This window comes from Homarus americanus, unplaced genomic scaffold (genome assembly GCF_018991925.1).
Source record: "Homarus americanus isolate GMGI-L3 unplaced genomic scaffold, GMGI_Hamer_2.0 scaffold769, whole genome shotgun sequence".
Lineage (NCBI taxonomy): Eukaryota > Metazoa > Arthropoda > Malacostraca > Decapoda > Nephropidae > Homarus > Homarus americanus.
In genome coordinates, this window is record NW_024745407.1 from 95288 (window position 1) to 115000 (window position 19713).

At 45.2% G+C, this 19713-nt stretch overlaps 1 protein-coding gene across 1 annotated transcript in view; it reads right to left on the reverse strand.

Moving 5' to 3' along the window:
• The window catches only part of LOC121878666 (proteoglycan 4-like), a 124385-nt gene that overhangs the window by 26523 nt on the left and 78149 nt on the right, over positions 1-19713 (reverse strand). Inside the window, exons 4-5 of the mRNA XM_042384987.1 lie at positions 11284-12003; positions 9774-11222 (exon numbers count right to left, since the gene is read on the reverse strand). Of these exons, the coding sequence (XP_042240921.1) occupies positions 9774-11222; positions 11284-12003 (2169 nt within the window). The remainder of the gene's footprint in view (positions 1-9773; positions 11223-11283; positions 12004-19713) is intronic.

Consider the following 19713-nt stretch of genomic DNA (forward strand, 5'->3'; position numbering starts at 1 on the left):
GGTGGATGATTGCATGGACCACTGGTGATGATGATGGTGATGAAGGTGATGGGCAGGATTGAGGAGGAGAGGGGGAGGCAGGTAGGGGGGTGAGGTAGGGGGAGGTGGGGGGTGAGGTAGGGGAGGTGGGGGGTGGAGGGTTGGGGAGGTGGGAGGTTGGGGGAGGTGAGGGGGGGGGTGGGGGTGGGGACAGGGGAGGTGGGGGTGAGGGGAGGAGGGGGTGGAGGTAGGGGAGGTGGAGGTTGGGAGGTGGAGGTTGGGGGAGGTGGAGGTTGGGGAAGGTGGGAGGCTGGGGAAGGTGGAGGTTGGGGAGGTGGAGGTAGGGGAGGTGAGTGGGGTTGTTCCTGGAGAGGAGGGAAGGGAGAGAAGGGGTTGTAGGTGTGGGAAGTCGGCTCCCCATAGAGGGTGAAGAGGAGGATGATAATGAGGAGGAAGTAGAACACAAAGAAGGAAGGACAATAGGAGGAGGAGGAAGAACTAGGAGGAGGAGAAGATTAACCATACACCCGGAAGGCAGGTGATGGGAGGGGGAAGACAGGTGGGAGGGGAGGCAGGTGAGGGAGGGGCTAACATGAGAGGTTCAGGTAAACTCTGCAAAAAATGATTGAAAGTTGGCAAATATCCGTGGGAATGTTGCTATGGTAACTGTGCATTGATGATAGAGAGATGGATAGATGGATGGATAGATAGATGGATGGATAAATAGATGGATAGATGGAGGGATAGATAGATGGATGGATAGATAGATAGACTGGTCAGTTGAGTAAGTTAGGTTAGATTAGGTAACATTAGATTATATTAGGTTAGTTTTGGTTGATTTAGGTTAGGTTAGGTTAGGTTAGGTTAGGTTAGTTAGAAAAGCTATTTAAAGATGACAGGAGAGATAGTTGCTTTCTGCTAGACTTAATCTGAGTGTGTGTGTGTGTGTGTGTGTGTGTGTGTGTGTGTGTGTGTGTGTGTGTGTGTGTGTGTGTGTGTGTGTGTGTGTGTGTGTGTGTGTGTGTGTGTGTGTTTATTGGCCCGTCAGACAGTGAGTGATTAATGGTGGTCATACTGTAGTTATTGACCTTTGACACGAGAATTAATCACGGGGTTAAGACCTCAAAGAGAGAGAGAGAGAGAGAGAGAAAAATTAACCTTCACTCTCTCCTCTCGTTCATACAACAGCTTACTATATTAAACATTTTCTCTCTCTCTCTCCCTAACATTAAACCTTTCACAAAATTCAAAAGCAAATTTTTTTCCTATTTCATAAAGAATAATTAACCTCTATCTATTTTAGTAAATTTATTCATGCATATCTAAAAAAATGTATCATCTCAAATGGCAAAATTATTTAATAATCTTATAATTAATAAAATGCTACTATATAAATTCTAATATATCGGTATAATAATTATCAAACCCACTTTATATAACTTAATTTTTTATATTACCCCTATAACAACCATATTACTACAGTATATCTCTTTAAAAAACTTCAAAACCTCTTATATTTTTTTACTATATTTACATAACAAACTTCAAAATCAATTATGAAACAAGATAGTATTGAAAGCTCCCAGGTGTGTCGTAATTTACCTACACGATTCACCCATTAATAAATACAACAGGTATACACTTTCTTATTATTTTTTTTATATTGGGGGATCGAACCATGGTTACCTGTCCTATTTTACATCGAGCACACTGACCACTCCTCCACCGTCGACTTGAAGGTGATGTTATTAATCAAATGTTTTTTTCGTGTTATTTTATTTTTTATGTGTTTTGTTTTATTATAATTGTTGTTTTTATTCTCTCTGTCTCTCACTCTCCCTTCCTCTCACTTCTCTCTCTCTCTTCCTTCTCTTCCACCTCCCCAACCTCCTACCCTCCCCCACCCCCACCCTAACCCTCTCAATAACCAGGCCTGATCAAGTTCAGAGTGATCACATCAGCCTCACAGGGGGGAGGGAGGAGAGGGGGCGTCTCCTGACACAGATGTGCTGCCGATAAATTGTTGAGTCTTGTGTGTGTGTGTATGTGTATGTGTGTGTGTGTGTGTTTAAAAAATAGCTAGAGATGTTGTACACTCAAATTTTTGTTGTTGTTGTTGTTGTTGTTGTTGATCACTATTATCACCTTCACTATATCAATTATCATTATCGACCTCCTCATCACAGTTCGTCATTATTATCACCAATTATCCTTAATTATCTTCTATGGTGATAAATTTCCATTATATTTGCCTGGTAATTAATTCCTATCACTGTCTTAAGGTTTAATATTATAGAATAGTTAATTACTTGTTTGGTATAATTAGTTAATTTGACACTTAATTACTTTGTTTGGGATGTGTTTGTTTTTTGTTAATGTTTATGTTTTTTTTGTTAAATTTATATGTTAACTTGTTTGTTTGTGTTTGTGTCTGTACCTGTGATAATATTTATACCTGGAGACAGACAGACAGACAGACAGACAGACAGACAGACTCTCTCTCTCTGCACACCCCTTGATATGCACAGTGTGTTTTTCTGACCACACCCCACCCAGCTAAATCCACACCTGTCCAAACTTACCTGTTAAATACTATATTCCTCAGGTGTGCCGCCACCCGAAATTATGACTAATAATAAGGTATGATAATAATGGAATAGAATTATCAATTATCATTTTATTTACAGAAGTGAAGAGGCATGTGTGTGTGTGTGTGTGTGTGTGTGTGTTTACAATCTCACACTCTTGGTTTAGGACTTACATCAACACACACACACACACACACACACACACACACACTTCGCTATCGTTAACTACAGGACTTCACCTGTTAAACCCTATGAGGAAGCTAAGTCTCCTGTTAACACCTGAGATATAAATTCTCGTCATGTTTCTCGTACAGACCTCGTAGATCAGGTGCTTACAGGCAGTAGTAGTCATCTGAGGCGGTGAAGATAATCATTGAATAAGAGGAATCCACCAGGGTGATACTTCTCTCCCATATTGTTTTGAACGGGATGAAATATTTTTTTAAAGTTGAAGAATAAAGAAAAGGATTTATTTTTTAGTCTCTCTCCCCAATTGTCTAAATTTTCCGTCCGTTTTTCTTCAAGAATAAATTACTGGTCAGTTTGCTGTCTGTCTATCTGTTCAGTCTGTGTCTGTCCTCGTGACTTGAAAGTGTCTGGCGCCATTAAGTTAGAACCTTAATATAAAGGTGTAGGAAAATGTTTACACACACACACACACACACACACACACACACACACACACACACACACACACACACACACACACACTTCATCTGTAAGCCACACACGGTCTCATGGTCACAAACGCACATAAACATACACAAACACACAGCCATTTCAACACACACAAACATACTCACGCGTACACACTCAGTCATATGTAGACACACACACAGTCACGTGTACACGACCACAAACACGTCCACTCACACATTATCTCACGCAAGAGGCTGGAGCGTGTGACCTCTCTTTTCATCACTACACAAATATGATATAGTTCTCTCTCTCGGTATTCAGGCTCAGACAGACAGACAGACAGACAGACAGACAAGGAAAAGTTGATGTAAATAACAGGAAAACTTGTGATTAACGAGATAAATAATAATGAAGAAGAAGAAGAAGAAGAAGAAGAAGAAGAAGACAATCGAACGAAAATTTTTGAAAAGTAACTAAAATAATTTGAAAAAAAAGCGACCGAATCAGTACCGTAGGTTAGCTCACTCGGCACCCAGGCATAATTTATTGGTCGTATTGTTGACAGTGGGGGAATGACCGAACACCCTGACAGGCTCACCACTGAGCTTACTAACATAGATGTATTAATTATTATCGACTCTCTGCCTCTTTAAAATATCTCGTTATCTCTATCTTCCTTTCTCTCTGGCGCTCTTTTCCTGGCGCTCTTTCTCTCTGGCGCTTTTCTCTCTCTCTGGCGCTCTTTTCTCTCTGGCGCTTCTTTCTCTGGCTCTCTATCTTTTAGACCTCTCTCTCTGGATATCTATCTCTGCCACTCTCTTTCTTTATCTATCTGCCTCTCTCTATCCCTGGCTTTTTCTCTATCTTGCTTCTTCTATGTTCCATTGTCTCTCTCCTCTTCTCTCTCTTCTCTCACCGTTCACCCCCCACCAGCCAACGCTTTCATCAAGTCTCAACCATAAAGTGCCTCCATTAACCATGCAGATGTTAAATGAACCATGATTAAGTAGCCATTGTGTGTGTGTGTGTGTGTGTGTGTGTGTGTGTGTGTGTTGGAGCTGTGTGTGTGTGTGTGTGTGTTGAGCATGTGTGTATGTGTGTCTTATGTATATGTAGTTTGTCATGCTGATGGGAACACACACACACACACACACACACACACACACACACACGCACGAAGGACCAAATGAAATAATTTGTATAAAAATTTACGACGTTGTGTATAAAAAAAATCACTGCAGGTTAGGAAATACATGAGAAGAGAGAGAGAGAGAGAGAGAGAGAGAGAGAGAGAGAGAGAGAGAGAGAGAGAGACGTAAGTATTCTCTATGAAAAAATATAAAAGCTTTAAAAAATTGAGAAGAAAAAATGAAGTATCTCAAGGATAAATGATGAGTGGAAGGATGTAAGATGTGATGAATGAGGAGATGGGAGGAGATAGGAAGAAGGAGGAGGTAGGAGAAAGGAGGAGGTAGGAAGAAGAAGGAATTAGTGAGAAGTATTTTTTAGGGAGAAAGAATTTGTAGGTACCTGTTTGAGGTGAATTTTTTTGTATAGAAAAATGAGAACAAAAATTGATTATTATTATTTTATGACCTGACCTGACCTGACCTGACTTACCAGGATTTTGATCTCGTCTCAACCTCACTAGTTCGGGTGGGGAGAGGGGGAGGTGATGAGGGGGAGGCAGGAGGAGGGAAGGAGGAAGAAAGACGGAAGGAAGGAGGAAGGAGAAGAATCGTGAAGCATAAATGAATTATTCTCATTTCTCTAAGGTGGTGTGTGTGTGTGTGTGTGTGTGTTTGGGTTCTACTGCTGCACCCACAGACAGGAAGGCGCCCATAAATGTAAGAAAGTGCCAGGTAGGTCAAGTCAGGCACTTACCTAGAACGACTGGTGCCAGATAAAAGTGTCGGCTCTGGCGGAGAGTGCCTGCAAGTGTCAACTAGGTGGCAGGTGTCGAGTGTCAGGTGTCAGCTTGTGTGTCAGATGAGGTACTGATTGTGGTCGGGGAACAATTGTTTGCTGTTGCTGGAGGTAAAAGAAGAAGAGAGAGAGAGAGAGAGAGAGACTCGTCGAAAAATTACAATGACGGACAGACAGATAGACAGACGGACGCCAGGTGTACCACCAGCCCTGTGTGAGGTCATAATAACTCAATATCCATCGGGTAATATTTACGACCGCACCAGGCGCCTTCCTCATGACGCTACCATGAATACTTTTTTCTCTCTCTCTCTCTCTCTCTCTCATAATATAACCATTACATTATAAATACAAATAGATATACACACAATATAAACAAACACCTACACACACACACACACACACACACACACACACACACACACACACGTTCTTAATTTAATCTCGTCTACCTTTGCAACAATAACAATATATCATAATGTTGCTTCCCTGACTCACGCTGTGTCCATTTCTTCTTCAGGTAACATTTTGCATACTGGTGATAAGGGGTAAGGAGGGGGGTGAGGGGGGTGAGGAGGGTGTGAGAGGGGGTGGAGAGGGGTTAGGTCTAATTGTAAGTCAGATAGGACAGTGTATCATTCATTGAGGTATCCATCAACACAGCCCCCCCCATCCTCCATCACCACCCCTCCCCCACCCACACAGCCCCCCCTACACACCCCCATCCCCCCATCCACCCACCCCTCCCCACCAGCCATCCCCCACCCACAGCCCCCCCACCCACAGCCACCCTCTCCACCCCTCTCACTTAACACTGTAAAGGTACCAGGAGCCACAACTCAGAATTCATATAGTTTACCCTTATAAGTGGAGGTCAATAGAAAACTAGGTGAATATATATCTTGTGTATAAGAGAAGGTAACATATAGTGAGAGGTGATATATGTTAAGGAGTTAAAGGTTGGAGGTTGGGTGGGTTGCAGGTTAGGTGGGATGAGTTAGTTCCGTTAGGGTGAGGTTAGGTTAGGTTGAGTTAGGTTGATGGATTAGGTTAAGTTGGGTAGGGGTTGTTAGGATATGAGTAGAGTTAGGTTAGGTTAGGAGGTTGAGTTGGGGTATTTAGGGTGAATGAGTTAGGATTAGGTGAGGTCAGGGTTCTGATTTAGGTTAGTTGATTACAGGTTGGTTGGGTTAGGATATTGCAGGCAGGTTAGGTTAGGTTAGTTAGTTAGGTTGAGTTAATGTTGAATTAATATTATATTAGTTAAATATATATCAACATACATTTAACAGGATTAGATTAGGTTAGGTTAGGTTAACATTACCATAGAATAAATCAAACAAGAATTAGGTTAGACACGAGCCAATTAGAACTGGTCCTTCATCCACACACTACTATTCACAAGCTCACCCCATGAAAACAGTTAAGTATGAGATGAAATGGGGAGTGGGTGATGGTTGAGGGTGGTTCAGGATTACCAATGGGGGGCAACCTACCTTCTCTCTAGGAAGAGGTAATAGGTACGGGTAGGAGAGTCACCTTCACCTTTATAACCTTTAAATCACCTACCTAACCCATATGTTCACTGGGGCGTCCTTACTGTATGTGTGTGTGTATGTATGTATGTATGGCTGTATGTATGTTTGTATGTATGTATATGTATGGCTGTATGTATGTATGTATGTATGTATGTATATATATACTGTATGTATGCATGTATGTATGTATGTATGTATGTATGTATGTATGTATATGTATGTATGTATGTATGTTGTCTGTATGTATGTATGTATGTATGTATGTATGTCACACTACTATAAATCAATGGAACACCTGTATTCACCTGTATCTGGCAACACTGTAAAGGCGTGTGTGTGTGTGTGTGTGTGTGTGTGTGTGTGTGTGTGTGTTGGTATGTCTGGTCAGAGAGAGAATCCACTCGTACGCGGGCATAACACACAGTGATTGGTCCACATATAATACCATTCTATTTCTATTCTTAACCTATCCTCTCCCATCTTTCTATCCTTCTATCATCTATCTACCCTATCATCCCTCCCTCTATCCTCCTTCTGTCATCGATCTACCCTATCATCCTCTCCCATCTTTCTATCCTTCTGTCATCTATCTACCCTATCATCCCTCCCTCTATCCTCCTTCTATCCTAATATCCTCCCCCCTTATCCTGGACTATCCTCTTATCATATTAAGTATCCTTATCTCAGAGGTCAGTAAGTCACTCTGGACCTGAACTTCTACAACATGAGCTGACTGAACTACAACATGAGCGACTGGGATGAACTGACCGGGACACACAACATGAGCTGACTGGGACCACTACAACATGAGCTGACTGGGACCACTACAACATGAGCTGACTACCCACTACAACATGGGCTGACTAGGACCACAACAACATGGGTTGACTGGGATCACTACAACATGAGTGACTGGGAAATACAACATAAGCTGACTGGGACCACTACAACAATAGCTGACTGGGACCACTCCAACATGAGCTGACTGGGACCACTACAACATGAGCTGACTGGGACCACTACAATATATAGCTGACTGGGACCACTACAACATGAGTTGACTGGACCACTACAACATGAGCTGACTGGGACCACCCACAACATGAGCTGACTGGGACCACTACACAATATAGACTGACTTGGACACTACAACATGAGCTGACTGGAACCCAACTACAACATGAGCTGACTGGACCACTACAACATGAGCTGACTGGGACCACTACACAACATGAGCTGACTGGGACCACTACAACATACTGACTCAGCAGACCACTACAACATGAGCTGACTGGGACCACAACAACATGAGCTGGCTGGGCCACTACAACATGAGCTGACTGGGGCCTAACAACATGAGCTGACTGGGACCACTACAACATGAGCTAGCTGGGACCACTACAACATGAGCTGACTGGGACCACAACAACATGAGCTGACTGGGACCACTACAACATGAGCTGACTGGGACCACAACAACATGAGCTGGCTGGACCACTACAACATGACTGACTGGGACCACTACAACATGAGCTGACTGGGACCACTACAACGTGAGTTGATTGGGACCACTACAACATGAGCTGCTGGGGCCCACAACAACATGAGCTGATTGGGACCACTACAACATGAGTTGACTGGGACCACTACAACATGAGCTGACAGACCACAACAAACATCGAGCTGACTGGGACCACTACAACATGAGCTGACTGGGACCACTACCAATATTTGCTCAGACTACTGCATGAGCTGACTGGGACCACTACAACATGAGCTGACTGGGACCACACAACATGAGCCGACTGGGACCACTACAACATGAGCTGCTGGAGACCCACAACAACATAAGCGACTACAGGACCACAACAACATGAGCTCCGATTAGGGACCACTACAACATGAGCTGACTGGGACCACTACAACATACAGGCTGATTGGGAACCTACAACATGAAGCTGACTGGAGCCACAACATGGCATGGCTGACGGGACCACTACAACATGAGCTGACTGCAACCACTACAACGGAGTTGACTGGGACCACCAACATGAGCTGACTGGGACCACTACACAGGCGAGCTGGGACCCACTACAACGTGAGGTGTTGGGACCACTACAACATGAGTTGACTGGGACCACTACATGAGCTGACTGGGACCACTACAACAGTGAGTTGACTGGGACCACTACAACATGAGTTGACTGGGACCACTACAACATGAGCTGACTGGGACCACTACAACATGAGCTGACTGGGACCAATACAACATGAGCTGATTGGGACCACAACAACATGAGCTGATTGTGACCACAACAACATCAGCTATCCAGAACTACAACATCAAGACCACAACAACAGGAGGTCACCAGTTGTTTGTTTACATCTCGAGCGTGTGTGAGTAAACAAAGGAACGGCCGTAAACACGACACCTCTTGTACGATCGTGTCTGGACGTGTCTGGCCTGGAACACGAACATGATAATCAAATGAGAGTCTGTTTCTTGCTCTTGTTGTTGTTGTTGTTGTTGTCGTTTGTTGTTGTTGTTGTTTGTTGTTGTTTGTTGTTGTTGTTGTTGTTGTTTTTTGTTATTGTTGTTGCTTGTTATTATTATTATTATGAGAGGAGGAGGAAAAGAAGTAGTGAAGGAGGGAAATCATGGAGGAGATGAGGAGGAAGGAGAGACATTGAAGTAAGGGAGAGAAGAGGAAGATGGGAAGGAGAATGAGGAGGAAGGAGAAGGGGGAAGAAGTTGAAGAATCAATGGAGGAGAGGAGGAAGAAGAAGAAGGGGAGGAGGAGGAGGAGGAGAGAAAGAATGGAGTGGACAGGAAGAACAATAAGAATAATATAGAGACATTATCCTGAACGAACCAATTAGCGTACAGGTGTGTGTACCAAGGTGAATGTACACACACACACACACACACACACACCTGCTGTCTGGCATAAATAACGAGTCCATTATATAGTGTGTGTGTGTGTGTGTGTGTGTGTGTGTGAATATAGAGCAACAACCACATGTATACATAAACGTTTCTTGTAAGTATAAAGAAACAGACACGTGTGCCTTAATATACAACAACCATAATATAAGTGTGTACCTAAATCTGATGTTGTAGGTTGTAGCTCTCTGGTTGTAGCTCTCTGGTTGTGGCTCTCTGGTTGGCTCTCTGGTTGTAGCCTCTGGCTGTAGCTCTGTTTGTAGCTCTCTGGTTGTGCTCCTCTGGTGTGGCTCTCTTGGTTGTAGCCTCTCTGGTTGTGGCTCTCTGGTTGTGGCTCCTGGTTGTGGCTCTCTGGTTGTAGCTCTCTGGTTGTGGCTCTCTGGTTGTGGCTCTCTGGTTGTAGCCTCTGGTTTTGGCTCTCTGGTTGTAGCCTCTGGTTGTAGCCTCTGGTTGAGGCTCTTTGGTGTAGCCTCTGCTGTGGCCTCTGGTTGTAGCTCTCTGGTTTGTAGCCCTCTGGTTTTAGCCTCTGGTTTAGCCTCTGTTTGTAGCTCTAGTTGTGGCTCTCTGGCGAGCTCTCTAGTTTGGCCTCTCTGCTTCCTGGTAGCTCTCTGGTTGTAGCCTCTGTTTGTAGCTCTCTGGTTGTGGCTCTCTGGTTGTAGCTCTCTGGTTGCTGCCTCTCTGGTTGTAGCTCTCTGGTTGTAGCCTCTGGTTGTGGCCTCTGGTTGTGGCTCTCTGGTGCCCAGCTCTCTCTGGCTGCTCTCTGGTTGTGGCTCTCTGGCTGTAGCTCTCTGGTTGTGGCTCTGCTTGCTAGCCTCTGGCTGTAGCCCCTGGATGTGGCCTCTGGTTGTGGCTCTCTGGTGTGGCTCTCTGTGGCTGTAGCCTCTGGTTGTGGCTCTCTGGCTGTGGCTCTCTGGTTGTAGCCCTCTGGTTGTAGCCTCTGGTTGTGGCTCTCTGGTTAGCCTCTGGTTGTGGCCTCTGGTTGTAGCTCTCTGGTTGCCAGCCTCTGGTTGTGCCTCCTGGTTGTAGCCTCTGGTTGTGGCTCTCTGGTTGTAGCTCTCTGGTTGTGGCTCTCTGGTTGTGGCCTCTGGTTGTAGCTCTCTGGTTAGCTCTCTGGCTGTAGCTCTCTGGTTGTAGCCTCTGGTTGTAGCCTCTGGCCTTAGCTCTCTGGTTGTAGCCTCTGGTTGTAGCTCTTGGCTGTAGCCCTGGCTGTGGCCTCTGGTTGCAGCCTCTGGTTGTGGCCTCTGGTGTGGCTCTCTGGCTGTAGCCCCTGGCTGTAGCTCTCTGGCTGTGGCTCTCTGGTTGTAGCCTCTGGTTGTGGCCTCTGGTTGCAGCTCTCTGGTTGTGGCCTCTGGATGGGCTCTCTGGTTGTGGCTCTCTGGTTGTGGCTCTCTGGTTGTGGCTCTCCTGGTTGTGGCCTCTGTTGTGGCTCTCTGGTTGGAGCCCTCTGGTTGTAGCTCTCTGGTTGTAGCTCCTGGCTGTAGCTCCCCTGGCTGTAGCTCTCTGGTTGTAGCCTCTGGTTGCGGCTCTCTGGTTGTAGCCCTCTGGTTGTAGCCTCTGGTGTGGCTCTCTGGTTGTAGCCCTGGTTGTGGCCTCTCTGGCTGTGGCCCTCTGTTTGTAGCCTCTGGTTGTAGCTCTCTGGTTGTAGCCTCTGGTTGTAGCCTCTGGTTGCCTATCTCTCTGGTTGTAGCCTCTGGTTGTAGCCTCTGGTTGTAGCCTCTGGTTGCTCTCTGGTTGTGGCTCTGGTTGCTTAGCTCTCTGGTTGTGGCTCTCTGTTGGCGCTCTCGTTGTAGCTCTCTGGTTGTAGCTCTGGTTGTAGCTCTCTGGTGCTAGCCTCTGGTTGCAGCCTCTGGTTGTAGCCTCTCTGGTTGTAGCTCTCTGGTTGTAGCTCTCTGGCTGTGGCTCTCTAGGTTGTAGCCTCTGGTTTAGCAGCTCTGGTTGTAGCTCTCTGGTTGTAGCCTCTCTGGTTGTAGCTCTCTGGTTGCGGCTCTCTGGTTGTAGCTCTCTGGTTGTAGCCTCTGGTTGTGGCTCTCCTGGTTGTAGCCTCTGGTTGTGGCTCTCTGGTTGTGGCTCTCTGGTTGTAGCTCTCTCTGGTTGTAGCTCTGGTTGTAGCCTCTGGTTGCAGCCTCTAGTTGTGGCTCTCTGGTTGTAGCTCTCTAGTTTGTAGCCTCTGGTTGTAGCCTCTGGTTGTAGCTCTCTGGTTGTAGCTCTCTGGTTGTAGCCTCTGGTTACAGCCAGCTCTCTGGTTGTGGCTCTCTGTTGTAGCCTCTGGTTGCAGCTCTCTGTTTGTAGCTCTCTGGTTGTAGCTCTCGTTTGTGGCTCTGGTTGTAGCTCTCTGGTTGTAGCTCTCTGGTTGTGATCTTTTATCTCTCTAGAAAAGACTTGATTATCTCTGTGTTATCATGAAAATAGGATTAAAACCGAATCATCTAATATATCACATTTCGTTATCTTTTAATCAGAATTTGGAACGGCTTAGTGTGATATCTTTAGTGTGATATCTTGGCCTTGAGTGTGATATCTTGGCCTTGTGTGATATCATGCCCTAGTGTGATATCTGCCTATTGCCATGATATCTTCTACCCTAGTGTGATATCATGCCCTAGTGTGATATCTTGGCCCTAGTGGATATCTTGGCCCTAGTGTGATATCTTGGCTAAGTGACGATATCATGCTAGTGTGATATCTTGCCCCTTGTGTGATATCTTGGCCTTAGTGTGATATCTTGGCCTAGTGTGATATCTTGCTCCATGTGTGATATCTTGCTAGTGTGATATTTGCCCTAGTGTGATATCTTGGCCCTAGTGTGAATATCTTGCCCTAGTGTGACATCTTGCCCTAGTTGGTATCTAGCCTAGTGTGATATCTTGCCCTCAGTGTGATATCTTGCCCCTAGTTGTGATATCTTCGTTGGCAATCCTAGTGTGATATCTTGGCCCTGGTGCTCTCACCCTAGTGTGATATCTGTCTGAATCTTTTCTGGCCCCAGTGTGACATCTTGCCCTAGTGTGATATCCCCATCTCTAGTGTGACATCTTGCCCCTAGTGGGATATCTTGGCCCCAGTGTGATATCTTGGCTCAGTGGCGATATCTGCCCAGTCTGATCTGCCTAGTGCCCCTAGTGTATCTCTTGGCCTAGTGTGATATCTTGGCCTAGTGTGATATCTTGCAGCACGTGATATCTTGCCCTAGTGTGCGTATCTGGCCCAATGACTAGCGATATCTTGCCCTTGTGATATCTTGGCCTAGTGATAACATTCTAGTGTGATATCTCCCCAGGTGACATCGCCCATCGCCCAGGACATCTGCCCAGACTTGCCCTGGTGTGATATCTTGCCCTAGTGTGATATCTTGGCCCTAGTGTGATATCTTGGCTAGTGTGATATCTTGCCCTAGTGTGATATCTTGGCCCTAGTGTGATATCTTGGCCTAGTGTGATATCTTGCCCTAGTGGCGATATCTTGGCCTAATGTGATATCTTGCTAGTGTGATATCTTGGCCCTAGGCATTATCTTGGCCTGAGTGTGATATCTTGCCCTAGTGTGATATCCCTAGTGTGATATCTTGCCTAGTGTGATATCTTGCCCTAGTGTGATATCTTGCCCAGCGATATCTGCCTGTGATATCTTGGCCTAGTGTGAAATTCTTGGCCTAGTGTGATATCTTGGCCTAGTGTGATATCTTTAGTGTGATATCTTGCCCTAATTGTGATATCTTGCCCTAGTGTGATATCTTGCCCTAGTGTTATCTTGGCCTAGTGTGATAACTTGCTAGTGTGATATCTTGATCCCCTAGTGTGATATCTTGCCCTAATTGTGATATCTGGCCTAGTGTGATATCTTTTAGTGTGATATCTTGGCCTAGTGACATCTCCTAGTGTGATATCTTGGCCCCTAGTGTGATAACACTGGTGTGATATCTTGGCCTAGTGTGATATCTTGCCCTAGTGTGATATCTTCCTAGTGTGATATCTTGGCCCTAGTGTGATATCTTGCCCTAGTGTGACATCGCCCTGTGCAATCTTGGCCCTAGTGTGATATCTTTGCCCTAGTGTGATATCTTGGCCTAGTGTGATATCTTGCCCCTAGTGTGATATCTGGCCCTAGTGTGATATCTTGGCCCTAGTGTGATATCTTGCCCTAGTGTGATATCTTGGCCTAGTGTGATATCTTTGGCTAGTGTGATATCTTGGCTAGTGTGATATCTTGGCCTAGTGTGATATCTTTCCTAGATATCTTCTGGTGATATCGCTAGTGTGATATCTTGGCCTGGTGATATCTTGCCCTAGTGTGATATCTTGGCTAGTGTGATATCTTGCCCTAGTGGATATGCCTAGTGTATATCTTGGCCTAGTGTGTGATATCTTGGCCTAGTGTGATATCTTGGCCCTAGTGTGATATCTTTGGCCCCTAGTGTGATATCTTGGCCTAGTGTGATATCTGGCCTAGTGTGATATCTTGCCCTAGTGTGATATCTTGGCCTAGTGTGATATCTTGCCCCTAGTGTGATATCTTGCCCTAGTGTGATATCTTTCCCTGGTGTGATATGCCCTAGTGTGATATCTTGCTAGTGTGATATCTTGGCTAGTGTGATATCTTGCCCTAGTGTGATATCTTGGCTAGTGTGATATCTTGGCCTAGTGTGATATCTTGGCCTAGTGTGATATCTTGCCCTAGTGTGATATCTTGGCCTAGTGTGATATCTTGCCCTAGTGTGATATCTCTTGGCCTAGTGTGATATCTTCCTAGTGTGATATCTTGCCCTAGTGTGATATCTTGGCCTCGATGGATATCTTGCCCTAGTGTGATATCTTGCCCTAGTGTGATATCTTGCCCTAGTGTGATATCTGGCTAGTGTGATATCTTGGCCTAGTGTGATATCTTGGCCTAGTTGATATCTTGCCCTAGTGTATCTTGGCCTAGTGTGATATCTTGGCCCTAGTGTGATATCTTGCCCTAGTGTGATATCTTGGCCCTAGGTGTGATATCTTGGCCTAGTGTGATATCTTGCCCTAGTGTGATATCTTGCTAGTGTGATATCTTGCCCTAGTGTGATATCTTGGCCTAGTGTGATATCTTGGCCTAGTGTGATATCTTGGCCTAGTGTGATATCTTGCCCTAGTGTGATATCTTGGCCTAGTGTGATATCTTGGCCTAGTGTGATATCTTGCCCTAGTGTGATATCTTGGCCCTAGTGTGATATCTTGGCCCTAGTGTGATATCTTGGCCTAGTGTGATATCTTGGCCTAGTGTATATCTTGGCCTAGTGTGATATCTTGGCCTAGTGTGATATCTTGGCCTAGTGTGATATCTTGCCCTAGTGTGTCTTTGCCCTAGTGTGATATCTTGGCCTAGTGTGATATCTTGGCCTAGTGTGATATCTTGGCCTAGTGTGATATCTTGGCCTAGTGTGATATCTTGGCCCTAGTGTGATATCTTGGCCTAGTGTGATATCTTGGCCTAGTGTGATATCTTGGCCCTAGTGTGATATCTTGGCCCTAGTGTGATATCTTGGCTAGTGTGATATCTTGGCCTAGTGTGATATCTTGGCCTAGTGTGATATCTTGGCCTAGTGTGATATCTTGGCCTAGTGTGATATCTTGGCCTAGTGTCTTGGCCTTAGTGTGATATCTTGCCCTAGTGTGATATCTTGGCCTAGTGTGATATCTTGGCCTAGTGTGATATCTTGGCCTTAGTGTGATATCTTGCCCTAGTGTGATATCTTGGCCTAGTGTGATATCTTGCCCTAGTGTGATATCTTGCTAGTGTGATATCTTGCCCTAGTGTGATATCTTGGCCTAGTGTGATATCTTGGCCTAGTGTGATATCTTGGCCTGTGATATCTTGCTAGTGTAATATCTGGCCCTAGTGTGATATCTTGGCCTTAGTGTGATATCTTGCTAGTGTGATATCTTGGCCTGTGATATCTTGCCTAGTGTGATATCTTGGCCCTAGTGTGATATCTTGGCTAGTGTGATATCTTGGCCCTAGTGTGATATCTTGGCCTAGTGTGATATCTTGGCCTAGTGTGATATCTTGCCCTAGTGTGATATCTTCCCTAGTGTGATATCTTGGCCTAGTGTGATATCTTGGCCTAGTGATATCTTGGCCATTGCCCTAGTGTGATATCTTTCCCTAGTGATATCTTGGCCTAGTGTGATATCTTTCCAAGTGTGATATCTTGGCCCGAGTGTGATATCTTGGCCCTGTGTGATATCTTGCCCCAGTGTGATATCTGCCTAGTGTGATATCTTGCCCTAGTGTGATATCTTGCCCTAATGTGATATCTTGGCCTAAGTGTGATATCTTGGCCTAGTGTGATATCTTGGCCCCTAGTGTGATATCTTGCCCTAGTGTGATATCTTGCCCTAGTGTGATATCGCCAGGTGTGATATCTTGGCCTTAGTGTGATATCTTGCCCTGGTGATATCTTGGCTAGTATGTCCTTGGCCCTAGTGTGATATCTTGGCCTAGTATATCGGCCTTAGTGTGATATCTTGCCCCTAGTGTGATATTTTGGCTAGTGTGATATCTTGGCCCTATGTGATATCTTGGCCTAGTGTGATATCTTGGCCTAGTGTGATATCTTAGCCCTAGTGTGATATCTTGCCTAGTGTGATATCTCTAGTGTGATATCTTAGCCCTAGTGTGATATCTTGCCTAGTGTGATATCTTGGCCCTAGTGTGATATTTGGCCCTAGTGTGATATCTTGGCCTGTCTTCCTGTCTCTGTATCGTACGTAAACAGATAGAGCAGCGGCTGATGTGTTATCTTAGGTTATCTTATAGCTGTCAAAGTCGTACACATGTGATAGCCAACATAATGGTTATCTTAGTGTGTTTGTTGATCTGAAATAGTGAGCCAGTAATGTGAAGATGTAGTTACGTGTGTGTGTGTGTGTGTGTGGTGTGTGTGTGTGTGTGTGTGTGTGTGTGTGTGTGTGTGTGTGTGTAGTGTGAGGTGTGTGTGTGTGGTGTGTACTGTGTGTGTGTGTGTAGTGTGTGTGTGTGTGTGGTGTGTGTGTGTGTGTGTGTGTGTGTGTGTGTGTGTGTGTGTGTGTGTGTAGTGTGTGTGTGTGTGTGTGTGTGTGTGTGTGTGTGTGTGTGTGTGTGTGTGTGTGTGTGTGTGTGTGTGTGTGTGTGTGGTGTGTGTGTGTGTGTGGTGTGTGTGGTGTGTGTGTGTGTGTGTGTGTAGTGTGTGTGTAGTTCATGACACGTACAGTATATAAACAAGGTATTTAATGTATACATAAAAAAATGTTGGTGTACATACCCCTCACTTACCCCACCCCTCACCCACCTCACCCACCCCACCCCCCCCCACCCCCTCACCCCACCCCCACCTCACCCACCCCCACCTCACCCCACACCCTCACCCCACCCCACCCCTGACCTGAGACCTGATTACCTGCCGGACCTGCTCCCAGATAAAGTAGACCTGTACGATAAGACCCTGCTCTCTATATTAACACCTGTTGTTCCATCTGGTAGTATCTGATAAACCTTGATTCTGTAGACTCTTGCCATCACATGGGTTATAGATTCCTGTTCCTGTCCCCCCACCTCCCCCCCACCTCCCTCCACCCCCCTCCCAGCCAGCTCCCCACATTCCCCACCTTTCTCAATTTTTCCCCTATTTTCTCCCCACCTCCCCTAGCCTCCACCCTCCCATCCATCTTCAACACCTTCTTGACCTCCCAGCCATTCTCAATCCTCCCAACTCCCAACACCTCCCAACCCCCCCCAACACCTCCCCAACCCCCCCAACCCCCCCAACCCCCCAACTCTCCCCAAACCCCAATAACAAGACTCAAGAGATAAGGTGAAGGGTCGAGACAGGAGGAAATAGTTCAGGTAATCTATGTGAGTCAGGAGGAGGTTAGGTTAGGTTAGGTTAGGTTAGGTTAGGTGTGTGTGTGTGTGTGTGTGTGTGTGTGTGTGTGTTAAGGACGTCAGACAGGGATGTAGGAGGAGGCTGGCGCTGTATCCTTGTTGTCCTTGATGTCCTACAAGAGAAGAATATTATTGCAGGAGGAAGAAATGGAGGAGGAATTTAACTTTCAATTTCTGTCTCCTCTCTCTCTCTCTCTCTCTCTCTCTCTCTCTCTCTCTCTCTCTCTCTCTCTCTCTCTCTCTCTCTCTCTCTCTCTCTTCCCTACACTTAACGATACACCTACACTGCACACATTCAGTGACACCCTCTCTCTCTCTCTCTCTCTCTCTCTCTCTCTCTCTCTTTCTTTCTCTTCCTACACTTAACGATACACCTACACTGACACACATTCCAGGCACCCCCCTCTCTCTCTCCCCCCCTCTCTCTCTCTCTCTCTCCTCTCTCTCTCTCTCTCCTCTCTCTCTCTCTCTCTCTCTCTCTCTCTCTCTCTCTCTCTCTCTCTCTCACAACATGGTCCGCTAAACTAGATATCATCAGGCTTAAACATTAGTATTCCTGCCAGTGTCTTCCTCGGCCGGGCTGCCAGCTGGTCAGACCCGGCTGTAATTATATACAATTAAGGAGTCTCGTCCGGCTGAGAGATGGCTAAGTGTCTCATGGTAGCGACGAGCGATGTTGCTAATAGTAGCGGTGGGCGATGGTGGTGTTTTGGGCGGCGAGGAATAGAAGTTTTGATGTTGGTAGCGACGGGCGATTGATACTGCTCATATTAGCGGTGAACGATGCTGCTGAGAGAGAAAAAAGATTAAAACGACGAGAAGCTGTTTAGATCTGTAGAAATGGCTGACAGAGGCGATGATGTTGCTAATGTAAGCGGTTGTTAGTGTTGGGTATCAGTAGCGTTAAGCGAAGATGTTTTACCTCTCTAAAGTTGCTGATTATAGCGATCAACGATACTCCTATTATTAGCGGTGGACGATGCTTCTATTAAGACCTTTATATGAGTGATGTTTGCCGTTGTATTTATAGCTGATAATAGCGGTAAGCGATGTATCTCTCCTGTATAAGAGGGTACAGTTGCCACCAAGTAAATAAGACCTAATTTTTCTTCCATTCATAATTCGGAAGATTAACGAAGTGATTATGTGATTAAGGGAGATTCATTTGGTTAATGTTGATGTGTTCTGTTTTAGTTCTCTCTATCGCTCTCTTATTCTCTCTTTCTCTCTCTCTCTATCTCTTTCTTTATCTTATCCTCACCTTTTTTTATGTTTCTAAGTTGCCTTCCCCCCCCCTCTCTCTCTCTCTCTCTCTCTCTCTCTCTCGTTCTTGTACTTACTCTCCTCCCTTCCTCTCTGTTCCCCCCCCTCTCTGTCTCTCTCTCTCTCTCTCGTTCTTTTTACTTACTTTCCTCCCTTCCTCTCCTGCCCCCCTCTCTCTCTCTCTCGTTCTTTTACTTACACTCCTCCTTCCTCTCACTGTCCCCCCCTCTCTCTCTCTCTCTCACTTTCCTCCTCCCTCACCAGGATTCCCCACCCACTAGAGGTATCATATCCTTAGGGAAGAAATTTTACCATAAAAAACAACAGCAGGATAGAAGTAGGAGGCAGGCAAGGACAGTGAGGTCATGAACGTCATAAGTGCAGAGGAGTAACAAATTTCTTAGAATCGCCAGGTTACGAATTTGGAGCGAGGACTCGACTCTCGACCAATCATAATCCTTTAGCTAATCTAAGCCAATCGCAGTCCTTCAGCCTATCAGAACCAGTCGTAGTCCTTCAGCCAATCAGAGGCAATAATCTTGGTGGGTGTCTTTTTGGGGCTGGAGATTCAGTCGTCTTGATGTTTTTACCTGAAGCCATTTGGTTTATTTTCGTCATTTAATCTATAACTTTAAATATCTATATAAATTTACTTATTCTAAAAAATAATAAATAAATAATCTATCTAACACGTGAAGAAAATTTTAATAAATAGTAATAATTAAACCTAAACTTACATAGTATAATAATAACCTAAAAATAATGCAGTAATTTAATTTTTCTGGGGATACTATCTTGTATAATATTACCTTCATACACAAACCTGTATTCTCTGCCTTAGGGAAGACTTTACTTGAGAAATATATTACCATTAAATACGATATGTGAAGTCCTCTGTTCACTCTTCAACCAACCTTAACCTTCTGGAGTGAATAATTTTATACAT